The sequence below is a fragment of the Nothoprocta perdicaria genome, unplaced genomic scaffold (genome assembly GCF_003342845.1).
Source record: "Nothoprocta perdicaria isolate Ctin4 unplaced genomic scaffold, notPer1 scaffold_2, whole genome shotgun sequence".
In the NCBI taxonomy this organism is placed as follows: Eukaryota; Metazoa; Chordata; class Aves; order Tinamiformes; family Tinamidae; genus Nothoprocta; species Nothoprocta perdicaria.
Genome location: NW_020455204.1, coordinates 9,185,144 through 9,198,704, shown reverse-complemented (window position 1 = coordinate 9,198,704; position 13,561 = coordinate 9,185,144). Strand labels below are relative to the sequence as shown.

The 13,561-nt window shown below is 46.8% G+C and overlaps 1 protein-coding gene across 1 annotated transcript in view; it reads left to right on the top strand.

Moving 5' to 3' along the window:
* UBE2K (ubiquitin conjugating enzyme E2 K) overlaps positions 1-4,224 on the top strand; it is a 38,583-nt gene extending 34,359 nt beyond the window's left edge. The window contains exons 6-7 of the mRNA XM_026037493.1: positions 2,401-2,529; positions 2,889-4,224. Of these exons, the coding sequence (XP_025893278.1) occupies positions 2,401-2,529; positions 2,889-2,963 (204 nt within the window). The 3' untranslated portion in view covers positions 2,964-4,224. The remainder of the gene's footprint in view (positions 1-2,400; positions 2,530-2,888) is intronic.
* The last annotated feature ends 9,337 nt before the right edge of the window (positions 4,225-13,561 follow it).

Here is a 13,561-nt window from a genome sequence, read left to right as displayed (position 1 = left end):
GTGTTGATTGCATCAGGCTTTTTTAAACTGAAGCTAATAATAATGTTAATTGGGTCTTAGGCCATATGAGAAGTCACACAGTGCTATTTAAAATGTTGATGAAAGATAGGAAGAGTCATTCCCTAATTTAGTAGTTGACAAAACCCTAAGCACGTGTGTGTTTTTCTTGAACTGGGGAGAGGGAGGCCAAGCAGGAGAGAGGCAGCGAGATGCAGGCCTAGCTGGTCGCAGGGATCTATTTCAGCCATGATAACATGAGGAATTGGGAATCGCTTCCAGGCCTGGTGTCATCTCCATGTCTCCTGCAAGTGGGCGCCCTCCAGGAGAGGGCGACAAGTGTGTGCTCCTACCCTTGACCAAATCCGGGAGGAGGTTTCCTTAGCAGCTCATCAACTCGGCCAGGTTTAGGAGCCGCAGGGCTGGGCGCCCAAGGCCCCGGTGCCGCTGGGCAGGCGAGAGCTGCTCTAGAGCCCCGGGATCCCTGCGCCGCAGCGAGCGCCGCTCTTCCAAACAGCCTCCCAGGTTATTCTGCACGCTCATTACACTGCTTTCCACTCAGCTGCACTGCACTTAGCCTGCTGAACCTCAGCTTGCCAAGGTAAACGGCCTTCAAGCATTTCAGGTGAATCCCAGGGAGAAGAGTGGCTCTAAGGTCAGGAACCCGTCTGGTCTCAACGCTAGTTACAGATAGAGGATTAGTTGCTGCCTTTAAATCCAGCACCCTGACTGCTTATGGCTCTTCATTTGGAGACACAGGTTTAAAAAAAAAATTAAAGTGCCTTTAGCTCTCTCAGTGAGAAGCCAGATTATTTACAAATACCTAAATAAAGGAATCTTATTTATAGAACACAGAAAGCCAGTTCTGAATCAAATTAGTCATGTTTGTGTAACTGAAACCTTTGCACTTCAGCTGGTAGCTTTTTAGGCTCAGCTGTGCTCTGCAAATGTCCTGAAGAGGAAGGGCCTCTAAGAGCAGGAAAATGTAGTGCTTAGGATGCTGTTGGTGCTGAATTTGACTGTATAGATGTACTAGAGCCCTACGTATTTTATATTTTTCAAATATTTATGTATTTTGAAATGTAGTGTGTATATATACTAGTACAGTGAGTTACTTCAACAATAGGGGCTCTTAGGTTTAATGTAGATGTGTTGATCTTTAATGCCCCTTAATGATCAGGTGTTTCACATGGGGACAGTGTTAGTGCCAGGTGTGCAGAGCACCCAGTGCGAGGGCCTCAGTGCATGGGCTTCCCTAGAGATGAAAGGTGCAGTAGCAGAAATGATGTTTATGGTCTTTTATGAATTTAGTTCCTCTTCTGTATGAATAAAATGCTCAAAATCATGATCAGCCATGTCTCTGCATTCTGTAAAACTCATCCAAGTACTTGAATAATCCATTTGCTGCGGGTATCTTGTCCTATTGCTTAGTGCTGAGATTAGTTAGGTAGTTCCAGACTAAAAACATGTCTGGGTTTTTGGGAAGTGTAATGTTTGAAGAAAATCTTTTCCTTATAAAAATGATATATGGCTGTGTTGATTTAAAACTTGATATCAAATAGAAAAGTTGCCAAAATAGGAGACTTTTGTCTTGCTTTTTTTCAGCGTACTTTGACAGATGACCCACTTCTCATCTTCTGAATTTCTTGTATAGGCTGTAAAGCACTTTGTGCTAAGGTCCATTTTCTTATTTATTAAGAAAACATGCTTTGTGGCAAGATTGATGCAAAATAACATTTATATACTCTGATTTTTTTTCTTAGTTATTTTTCTTCTTGGTAAAAGTAGGTTACTTGAAAAGAGTGACAGCTCCCCAGCTCTTCACCTGCATCTCCCTTTTTTTAACCCCTTCTGTTGTCACATGTGATACCAGTTTTGTCTATCCCAAGGAGGAAGCCTGGCAGTAAAATGTCAGCCCTCACTGAAAAACTGCAGACCCACTCACATTTTGGAGGTGCTAAAACAAAATGGGGAATATTTTTATTTAATTGAAGAAATCAATTAAAGTAGTATATGGTATGTACATTCAGCAGATGTTAACATTGAGATGCTTTCTGTGCTCTGCTTTTGAATACCTGTGCTAAATACAGCTATTCTGGTTTTGATGGATGCAACTGAGAGCAGAGTTTGATTGCATGTGTAAAATATATATAGTGCACAATTTACCCTAAAGGCAAAAGCATGAAGTCAAATGTTTAAGCAGACTTTCTGTGTGTGTAACCCTAACCTCCAGGTTTCATTTCGGAAATGTCATTACACTAAATGCAAAACAATGTTGAAGACTATGTAGGACGAATTGCAAATTGGAATCTGCTGTTAAGCATCTTGATTTTTGGTTGGCTCGCTGAATTAACTTAACTTTTTACCTTCTTCCCTCCCCCACCCCCCTTTTCTTTTGTTTAGTACAAACAAAATCCAGAAATGTTTAAACAGACAGCTCGGCTTTGGGCACATGTGTATGCTGGAGCACCAGTTTCTAGTCCAGAATACACCAAAAAAATAGAAAACCTTTGTGCTATGGGCTTTGATAGGGTAAGTATGTGTAACTTTAAATATTTTCCAGTAGGTGCTGCGTAAATGGATATGTATTTGTAAAAGGGAGTTATTAGTGTGCTAAAGTGGGCTTGCTCCTTCCATAACCTCTGCAGATCTAATTATTATGCTGTTTTTATGAATTTAAATTTTGAGATACTGCATTATTTGTAAAACTTGTAGTATGAGCTGCCTTCTGCCTGTTCGACCCAATAACCTGCAACTCTGCAGCTCGTCGGTTAAGACATAATAAAGGGTAATGTAGAGGTTTTGATAAATCTGTGCATTTGTCGTTCACCTTTTCATAGCAGCAGGTTCGCCCACTTGCAATATAATTACTTTTTGTTTTCTCTTTGCAGAATGCAGTAATAGTGGCCTTGTCTTCAAAATCATGGGATGTAGAGACTGCAACAGAATTACTTCTGAGTAACTGAGCCATGTAGAGAGAGCTGCTTCAGTAGTCCAGCTTGCCCCTTCTGGAGGAGCATCACCATCTGTTATTTTTAGGATTCTCTATAGATTCTCTTTTAAAACTGGCACTCTTGCCTGATGATGCTATCTAGGCACTATTGGAGACTGAAAAACCGCTCTGTAAATAAAGCTAATTAAACGTCTGTGTAAATTTAAAAAGGGGAAATACTTTAATTTTTTTCTTACTAAATATTGTAAAAATTCTTTGAGCTCAGCTAAAACCATGGGGGGAAAAAACATGCCTACTTTAGTGTTTAGCAGTGTGACAAAGACTAGCAGGACCTTGCTTCAGGATTTTGATTTAGTAATTCAGAAAGCAACATTTTTTGAGTGTTAGTCATCCAAATTGTTGGTGCCGCTCATCACAGCTATCTTACTGTTTTTAACATGGATCCTATGTGCCTGTGGATTGACCTATGTTTGCATGCTTGTACTTAATAGATGTATTAGGTAGGGTTGCTGAAGAGAGCACCATTTAAATACTCGAGTATTCCTGTACCTTTTTTTCCTGAGAGACTTTGAAGATTCACCCAGAGCTCAAAATGGTGACCTGTTCAGAACCTTTTTCTTCCTAGTTTATCGATTGGGAACCCTGATTCTCCTCTCCCTCGCGTCATACCTGGCATCGCAGAACTGAATCCTCTCCGGATTATTTTTCATCGTCTGTGGGTGTGAGCGCCATTTAGTCTAGGCTCCGCTTTAAAGAATATATTTTGAATTACCATAATGGTTTTCAGCCATCATGTTTCCTACACAAGCTCATAAGGGTTTAGTATGCTTGGATGTAGCACAGAAGGATGGAGCTGACCTTTTTCTTTTTGTCTTCAATAGATGTAAAATGTTCTTCAGTGCATTCTGGATAATAATGATTTCAATGGATTTGAAGGAGGAAAAAATATTCTCTAGCATATTAAGAATTACTTTTCTTTTGAGTACTTGATATGATGCAATCAGCTGTTTTTTTGCAGCAATTTTCTAGCTTTATTTTTGGCTTCAGTTTAAGGATTGCTTACCAGGTACTTCAAAATTCATCCTTGCCTGCATTTTTCTCTAGTTGACACATGGAGGCTGTGTTGGTGTTTTTTACTGTACATACTTCAAATGCACATAGAAGTAGAAGTGTGTTCTCAATTTAGCTTTCTTTTGGATTGATGTTTCTGATAAACGAGAACTGAAATTCATCTTGGCTTGTACATACAGTCAGTCTTTTTATTCGTATTAAAATGACATTTCATCCTGAGTGCAAAAGCTTGAAAATTATTAGTTTTGCAACTTCAAACATTAGTACATCTATTTAAAGAGGCCTATAATATCTTTATGAATATGATAACTTTTTAAAATATATCTGACAAGAACGTTCAGAGAAAAACTAAGAACAGATTCTGGGGATTGTTGTTATTAGAGTACTGTGCAAGTCATCTTTTTCGTGACTCTCTCTTCTCCTAAACACTAGAGTAATTGAGTGGTTGGGGAAGAGTGTGTCTGGGCTTTTTGCTTGAGCTGTGACTTACAAGTCAAAGTAGGTTCTTGCTTCTCACACAGTTTGTAAGCGATCCTAGCAGAAACCAGGAACCCTGCTGAATCTGTGAAATATCTGGAGCATAGTCGTAGGGGCACAAAAGCTGAAAATAGAGCTGTAGAGACCGAGCTGGTTCGGCGTTGCTCCCCGTGCTGCTCTGTGTGAGATGTCCAAGGTTTAAATTATTGTGGGGCACAGACAGTAAGTACTTTAAATTCATATCAGTGCAATACTAAAAGCATTTGTTTAGTCTTTTTACTTACTGCTTTTTACGGTGTAGTCAGTGATCACTTTTCTTGTTTTTTTTCTCAAGTTAGTGTAAATCATTTTCAAAGATGCCAAAGGAAGTGAATTGTTTTGTCTTGCATTATATTTATTTATTTTTTTAACAAGAGGCTGCTGCTGTTCAGCCGGTTTGCCAGGCGGACAGTAGGAAATTATGGCCAAGTGCTACTTGTGTTAATCTCAAGTTGCTGTCTCTCTCTGTTATACAGGCTAAGAACTTCTTGATTACATCAATACTTCTTTTTTTTTTTTCTTTTTTACCGTGGCGGTAACTGCAAGTTGCTGACTACTTTCCCTTGTTCTTCGCTGCTATTTATCAAAAGGAAGAGCTTGGAAGCCCTCGTCAGGGGCCGTAGCCCTTCTGGGCTCCGGGCCGCAGAGCGCGGCGTGCGCGGGAGCAGCGTGGTGAGCCGGGCACGAGCGCGGTGGCGGCCGGGGCCGTTTGTCCGGCCCCGCGTGCGGGGGGCCCAGCCTGGGCCTGTCTGCTTCTCTGGTGATCGCAATGAGCGCGGCACGAGCGAGGCCCCGTTAAAAAAGATCTAATGCCCTCCTGAAGTTACCTCATCTTTTCTACTGCAAAGTGCTCGTCTTCCTCTTCCCCTTATGTAGAGATGTCAGATACTGTTTTATTTTTCCCCCTCCAAACCTGTGCTTAATAGCAAAGGCGTCTTGATGGCTGGCCGGCCGAGGAGCTGGCGGGAGAGAAGCTTCTCAAGGACTGAGCTGGGGAGGAAGGTTGACCCAGCGTTGAGGAGACGTCTGTGATCTGAAGTCCCTATTAATCTTGGCCAGCGAGTCCTTTATAAGGAATGTTTTTGTATTCTTGGTAATTATTGGAGTTGAATATAGGGATAACGTTGTACCAGGTTAGTTTAACTGCAGCTGGGGCTGAGCCCTAGGAGCTCTGCTGTTAGTGTTCAGTTCAGTTTAACGTTGTGAATCTGTACATATGAAGCCGTAGTTCTGTTTTCTGTCCGACTGAACGTTACTATATTCAGGGCCCTGTGCATTTGTGGCCGTGGGGTTGCCTGCAGTGCAGTCGTGCCGCACTAAGCGAGAGCACAGGACGTGGGCGCAGTTGACTTCTGAGGACAAACCAAGCCTGTGTTTCTTCCTCTGTTGTAGAACTAGACCACCCCAGGCAGTAATTTGGAAGCCCAAGTGGCCACTTATCTTAACAGGGTATCGATAATGGAGCTTAATGATTACTGGAGCATCAGTCAGATTTCACTGCTCAACTGGGTAGCGTGTATCTAGCTCAAGTGGTTGATCTGCTTGCTAGTGTTGTTGCTGGGGAACAAGAAACTCCTCTCGCATCCAGTTCCTCAAAAACGAAGTCTAATCTTGCTCAAAGGTAAAGAAATTCCTTTCCTGTTGCCAAAACCCTCTGTTTTCCCATGGGTGCCAAAAGTCCCAACTATTTGCCACCCCCGCTCGCCAAATTCACAGTTCCTCCTTTGCCTCTTTGAAAACACTGCGTTCCCAGAAGGACAAAATAGTACATTTTGGAGGCACCAAACTTGGAACAAATACTTCTGGAAAGATGCTGCACTTAATGCAGCTCTCCAGGCTGTGTATTCCAAAGTTTGCATTCAAAAAAAGAGGTGATGCTGCAACTCTCCCATTCTCGGCGCCACGGTTTTGTGCAAGTGAGCAGCTCTCCAGCACAGTTCACAGCAGTTTGCCATGGAGTACATGGGGCCTTGACTATATTTGGTTCAGTAGTATTTATGAGAGGAATTAGGTACTAGCGAATATATCAGGATTTTCTTTTTTTCTTTGAGGTATCATTTCTTTGTCAGGTCTTTTCCAAGTAAATGACTACTGGGGCACTGACATAAGGAACAGAGGCTCTCTCTTTGTCTGGAAGGACAAAATAGATGGCCAGAAAGAGAATTGCCTTGTAATGCCAGGCCTGCATTGTGTGGTGTGGGTAAAAGAAACATTTAAACTATGCAAATTTGAGCTTAGTAGCTGTGAATCAGACATGGCACTTCTGAGCATGCGGATTGCTTATTTAATGGGGAAAGGAGGAAGGAGAAAAACATAAATGAACCTGGAGTTTCAAGCAAGAGGGCTTGTTCATGGCATTGGTCAGATGTCGTCCTTGCGAGTGTTTGTTTCTCAGAGCAAGAGGCAACGTAACTGCGTGCACGGCTGCTGTTTCCTTCCTAAATGGTGACAAAAGCAGCAGCGTTTGGAGACTTGCCCAGGAGGGGGAATGTTAAATAACTCAGCAAGTTAGCTTTATTTTAGTGCCTGCTCTTGAGCAGACACAGCAAGGCGTGATGCCCTCTCCAGCTATATCTGGTTTGTAGTAGAAGCTGATTTAGAGGAAAAAAAAAGAAGTGTCTTGATGAGCGTAGCCGCTGTTTTGGGGTTGGGAGACTTTCACGTGGTGGAGTTTGGTGGCCACTGGTGGAGCAGGGACCTTGCAAGTGCAGCTCATCCTGCTGCTCCTGCATCGCAGAGCTAAAGCCTGGGAGCGAAGCTGTGTCCTGGCTGCTGACAGCTGCTCCTGGGAAGACCATGTAGACGTTGTTGCTGTTTGTGGCTCCGTGTTGCTGGCACAGCTTTCCCTTGCGGCTAGATGGCGGGGCGCTTGCTGCTTAGTCCGTGCTAGCTTTCCCATCTGTGGCAGCGATGCGTCGGTAAGAGGGCAGCTCGTTGGTACGAGGGCCGCTTGTCCTCCTGTAGCGCTGCCGTGATGTCGCTGTTGGGTGCACGTGGCCCCGCGCCCGTAATGCGTCCCATGGGGGTCCCGCCGTGGGGCGCCGCGCTGCCCTTCGTGGGCGGGCCCTGGCGCCCGGGCGCCATGTTGTTCCTTCCCTGCTCCCCGCCTGCTTCGTAGGCATCAGCGCGGCGGCTGCCGATGCCGCTTGCCGGCGCTGCACGTCGAGGCGTGCGGCTCGAGCTGAGGAAAGGTCCTGTGGAAACGCTCTTCCCATGCCCTGCGCAGTGCACAGTGGGCGCTTGCTTGTGGCCTCGGCGTCCTACGAGTGTTGGCTGTCAAGGACCCCGCTTCTCGCTTACCGTTTCCATCCCAAATTCTTGACTTTTCTGAGAAATGACCAATAAAGGAGGCGGCAGGAGGTTCGCTGCTGGGTGCCAGGCTTCCTGTGAAGGGGGAGCGGGTGGGCTGGAGCGCAGCATCCGTGTTTTTTTGTCTTGAAAATAAAAACTACACAAACGCTTTTGTACACAAATGATTTTTTAAATAAATACACATTTTAAAAGATGTTGATTTTCACTGGGAATGCTTAACAATAAATGCATGTTTCCCTGAAAACAGTTTTCATTTTATTTCTGGTAATGCAAATTCTTCTGAGATTGGCCTGGAGGCGTCGGACCTTGTGAAAACAAGAGGAAAGGAAGGTGATTTTCATATTGAATGTTGAAAATATTGAAGATGACAATCTGTGTAATGAGGTAAAAGTGTGTATTATTTCAACTTATACCATCTAGGATGATAGAGTAAAAAAAAAAAGTGTATGTACAGTCTCTTTTAAAGAAAAACACAGTGTGTAATGTCTGGGTTTTATGAAACAAAAGAGGTAACTTGCAGGAAAAAGTTTTATTTGGGTTTTTCCGTGTCCCTCAGGCTTGTTTCACCTTTGTGTTTAACACACGCTTTCTATAAAGCGCAGTTGGTCTCTAGGGCAGGACGGTTGCGCTGAGGGGCGCAGCGCTGGTGGGAGCAGCGCTGCCCACCCAGCGGCGGCTGCGGCACCAGCTGCGCCTGCGGAGCTGCCGCCTGAGGCCTCCCGTGCCCTGGCTGCCTCAGTGGAGTGGAGCAGCAGGCACGATGGTGTCTATGCAGCTGGAGCTGGGCCTGGGCTGCTGCCATGGACCCCGTTTTGAGCCTCTTTGCTAGGGAGGGGTTTTGCTCGCTCAGCCTGCCTGCCAGTCTGGACAGGGGTAAGAAATGTGTTGCCTTGTTCTTAAAGCGGGAGCCTGATGTAGGCAGCAGCACTTGGAGGTGTCCTGCAGCCCTGTAACTCGTCCAGGAGCAGAGACAGGGAGTGAGTTTATGGCTGAAGCGAAGCAGTGCCACTGGCTCTGTTCCTCGTGTACCGTGCTTGCCTTTCTGTGGCTGTGCTGCCTGCTGACAGCTCCAGCTCTGAGCAGGTACCACTCATAACGTCAGTATAGCAAAGCTGGGAGAGAAAATTGTTCAAACGTCAAGTCTGGATCTGGGGGCTGGAGCACCAGTGTCTGGTACAATGTCAAATAAATTACATTGCTTCATTTAGTGGCTGCTTTGTGTTGAAATATGTGAGTTCTTTAGAAGTGTAAAATTCTTCCAGTGTAAAATAAGTGTTTTTTGGCTGATGATGGGAGGAAAACGGCCAGCTCACTGCCGGGGCAGAGAAGCTGGAGAGCTGTGGGGCAGAAAAGGATCTGGGGGTGATGGTTGACCGGTGGCTGAGCATGAGCAAGCAGTGCGCTCAGGTGGCTGAGAGGACCATGGCCTGCTGGCTGGTATCAGGAACAGTGTAGCCAGCAGGCGCAGGGAAGCGATTGTTCTTCTGTACTGGGCACTGGTGAGGACAAACCTCAAATACTGTACTCAGATTTGGGCCCCTCATCACTGCAAGAAAGGCTGGAGCGTGTCCAAAGGAGGGCAATGAAGAGGCTGGAGCACAGAGCTTATGAGGAGCAGCTGAGGGAGCTGCAGCTCTTTAGTCTGGAGCAGAGGAGCTTCAGGGGAGACCTTACCGCTCTCTACAATTACCTGAAAGGAAGTTAGAGAGGGATGTGTGGCAGTGTGGGTGGAGCTGGAGAGGAGGCCATTTCTTCTCCAGGATCACTGTCGCTAGGACACGTGGGAACAGTCTCAGGTTGTTCCAGGAGCGTTTTGGGCTAGACATTAGGAAGAATTTCTACATGGAAAGAGCGGTGAAGCATTGGAACAGCCTGCCCAGGGAAGTGGTGGAGTCCCCGACCCTGGCAGTCTTCAGGAAACGTGTAGATGAGGCGCTTAGGGACATGGTTTAACAGGCAGGGTGTTGAAAGGTTTATGGTTGAACTTGGTGACCTTAAAGGTCTTTCCCTCCATAACGACTCTAAGATTTGTAGAGAGTTAGGTGCAATGGTGACTCTGCTTGGGGCAGCAGAGGAACTTGGGGCCCCAACAGATTAACTAAGTGAGCCCCAAGAAGACTTCTGATTAAAAACAAGAGCAAGAGGTAGCCAGTGCCCTTTCATACTTCTTAACATTGCTGCAAGAAGGTATGTTGATTGTCCTGCAGTTTGTATGCATAAAAAGTTAAACAGAAGTTATCAATTTAAAGTGAATTAGAGAAACACAGGCTTATGGCTTTTCCTGTTAAAAGGGCAAAACTTAAGAAATTAAGCCTGTAGAATTACTTTTTAGAGGAAAACTACCAGTTTGGGAGGTTTGTGATGTTTTGTGGGGAGGGTGGGAATCTCCCTCTCTTCTGCACATTCATCTTTATCCTAAGCTCCCTCTTCACGTTCTTGGCTGGCTTAAACCACACCGGAGATGCAAGGAGCATTTCTGGCTTTGGCCTGCACGTGCCAGAAAGGACATGTAGGAACAAAGTGGTGACCAAAAGAAGTTCACTAAGCAGTCAGACCATACAGTTGTGGAAAAACAAACACCACCAAAAGGTTCTTAAGGACCAACAAGAATCACGCTTATTGTTAATTTGCCATTTTTCCCCCTATGAATGGCACCAAATCTACATAGAACAAATAATTCAGCTGATCTTGGAACAAGGTGGAAGCAAACCGTGGCTGAAGTGGTTTTTGAGAAGCTTTTCAGTTTCGTGGGAGCTGAGACACAAGCATGGACACGCTCCTGACTTGCTTTTGACTCCTTTAAAAGCAGTCAATTTAATGGCAACTTCTCTATAACAAACTACTCGTGTTTTGTCCATTGCTTCTCCTGGATGAACACATCTGAAAGCACATCAGGTTGACAATGAAATATATAAAAATCATATGCTTATGTAGAAAAGAATCTAGCTTAGGCTTAGAAGTAAATTTTGTGCTCTTTGATGGTTTCTGCCCAAACAATCTCTGGCCATCTCAGGATGATGAGGGCAGAGAGGAGACAGAAATCCCCGTGCTAGGGAGACCCTGCGTAGGTGCCCAGCAGATCAGGATCTCCAGCACAGGCTTTCAAGCTTCTCCTCTCCACAAAACAGTATTTCCCCCTGCTGCTGGTGCTAGTCTGTGGTGGGGAAAGGCTGGCGCACACGGCTGGGCTCGGCGCCATGGCCGGCGCTGAGGGAAGGGCCTGAGGGAGCCGGGGCAGGTGCCGGGAGGCCAAGGGCCGCCATGTTGTGCACAGCGAGGGCCGCCATGTCGTGTGCAGCAGGCGCCGCCTGGGGCCTAGGCTGCAGCTCCCACGTGCGGCCATCGCACCTGAGCCCTGACCCAAGGAGACCTTTGAGCAGCTGCCCACGGATGGTGTTGGCCATCACCACGGCCTAGAGGGGCATATGTAGGTTTACAAAAAATTAGGGAAATGCTTTTGGCAAAATGACTGCATTCAGCAGCCATAGTCACCCTCTTCTCCTGTGAGGAAATCTCCAGGGTCTCAGAGTACCTGGGCGCCTGCAGCCACCCCTGCTCAAACGCAGCTTTGCAGCCCAGGCAGGCTGGCTCCCCAGGCCCCCCACATGGCCAGGCCCCCCCCCTTTCCCTGGGCCTGTATGTGCCCGCAGCCCTACAGCCCAGGCCTTGCTGAGCCCAGGCCTTGCTGAGCCCAGGCCTTGCTGAGTTGCAACACCGGCTCCGCTCCGCTGCTCCTCTTGCTCATAGCCTCTCACAAAGCAAGAAAGCTGCAGCCAGCCTCAGCTGTAATAAAATAAATAAACCCCTCTATTTACTTTAAGTAGGTCAGTGCTACCGCCGCTATCCTAAGCGGAAGGATGGTGGGAGGCATCAGTGTCACTACCTGAGCTCAAATGGCCTATGCTTCAAGGCTGCATAAAAGTATATTAAAATAAAGCAACACAGCTTAACATTATTCTCCTACGTGATGCCTACTGGCTTTGAATGCCAGTGAGATGTGCTTCGTATCCCAAACAGTCATAGCAAAAAGACCAGGATCAGCAGGAAGTGAAAATGAAAACAAAAATACCCTACTTGGAGGTGAAGCTGTTGACCAAACCGGGCACAAGGGAAGAGGAGGTACGCAGATGAGTGAGGAAGAATGTGAGGAACGCACGGGCCTCGGCCCTCCAGGGCTGAGCCGGCTGGTGAGCCCCGTGGGGCAGAATGTTTGCCCCGGATTAGGTCCCCCTTCTCTGCAGAGCTGTGATATATTGCCCATCCAGACTGTTCTCTGAGGACAAATCAGAGCAGCTGCCCTGCTGGAGACTCCAGCTGGCTTCCCATGGGGTCTGGGCACTGGTGGAGTCTGTAGGGCAGTGGACTCCACTGGTGGAGTCTGGTGGACTCCACGGGCTGCTCTGATCCCTTCCCATCAGGTCGGCTTCTGCTCCTCCGGCTGCAGTGCCCATTTCCTGCAGTGCCGGGCCTGGCCTCCCCGCTCTGCCCCCAAAATGACTGTGCAGGCGCAGCAGCCTCTTTGCAGACTCCTCCACCCCTGAAACTGGTCTGGTACCCGTGGATGATGGTGTTTAAAATGATCCCATTTTCCTCTGAGCAGTGTTAGGGCACCTGCCGCCAACCTGGCGTCACTGCTCTGAGGTGACTCAGAGGAACAGGTAAGAAGTAACGAATCATCTGGCTCTGCTGCATGCCACAAAGCCCAGGAGATGCCCACGTCTACCTCATGCTCAGCCCGAGAGGATGCAAATGCCACCATCCTCCAACACATACAGTCTGCAGGGTGCAGGGCCTCCTAACTTGCCTGTGGAAAGCAGACAAGATTTTAAAAAAATGCACACATACTTACTACTTTTGGGTTTGGGAATGCTGGATCCTCTATTGTGGCTTGTAGTATTCCAGCTAACCAGACACGTTTCCTAAAGCAGTTAGAGATTTGGATCCCTAAAGCATTTATAGACTTTCAGACAGTTTCTGAGCTGGCAGCACGTGGTGAATAGACCAGGTCACATTCAGGTAAGTGCTCATGAGACCATTAACACAGACCAGGGCGATGGAGAAATTCATGTAAGTTGCCAACATCCATCTGAGCACTCACCAGTGACTTGTATGTCACCAAGTAAACTTCTAAGCAAAAAGAATATTTCAATCAAAATGACTAAAAGTTATACGGAACAGCTTCAAATTGCAAATCAGTACAGCCTTCAGCTTTGCAGAGATGCATAGAAAAATGTATTTCTTTTGGTTTAAACTAGAAGAATTTGCTCATAAGAATGTTATGCCAGGCTGCTGCGGCTACCCACAGGCCGGCATGGCTCGTGACGGCCGCCCCTCTGGGGGCACTGGGGCAGGACACAACGTGCTGCCCATCCGCCCTGCCCATGGATGCTGCAGCTCTGCCCGCCGCGGCGCTGGCTGCACCTGTGGGGACAAACACCCAAAGGGGCCATGCTGGCTCCTGCTGCTGGCTGGCAAAACCCACGTTAACCTTCCCGCAGGTTAACGGAGACTCCCCCACATGAACGCTGTGAGGAACAGCCGCACGCTGCCTGTGGTGGGCAGTAATGTCCATAACTTCCTGGTAGTGGAAATGCAGTTTGTTTCTGACGAGCTTGTGACACCAAAACACCAAGGCAGGTGCTCGGGTTGGTTCAGGCAAACGTGAAGCGAGACGAGCTGAGGGTGAGGTCTGAGGTGGCTCTGACACTTAAT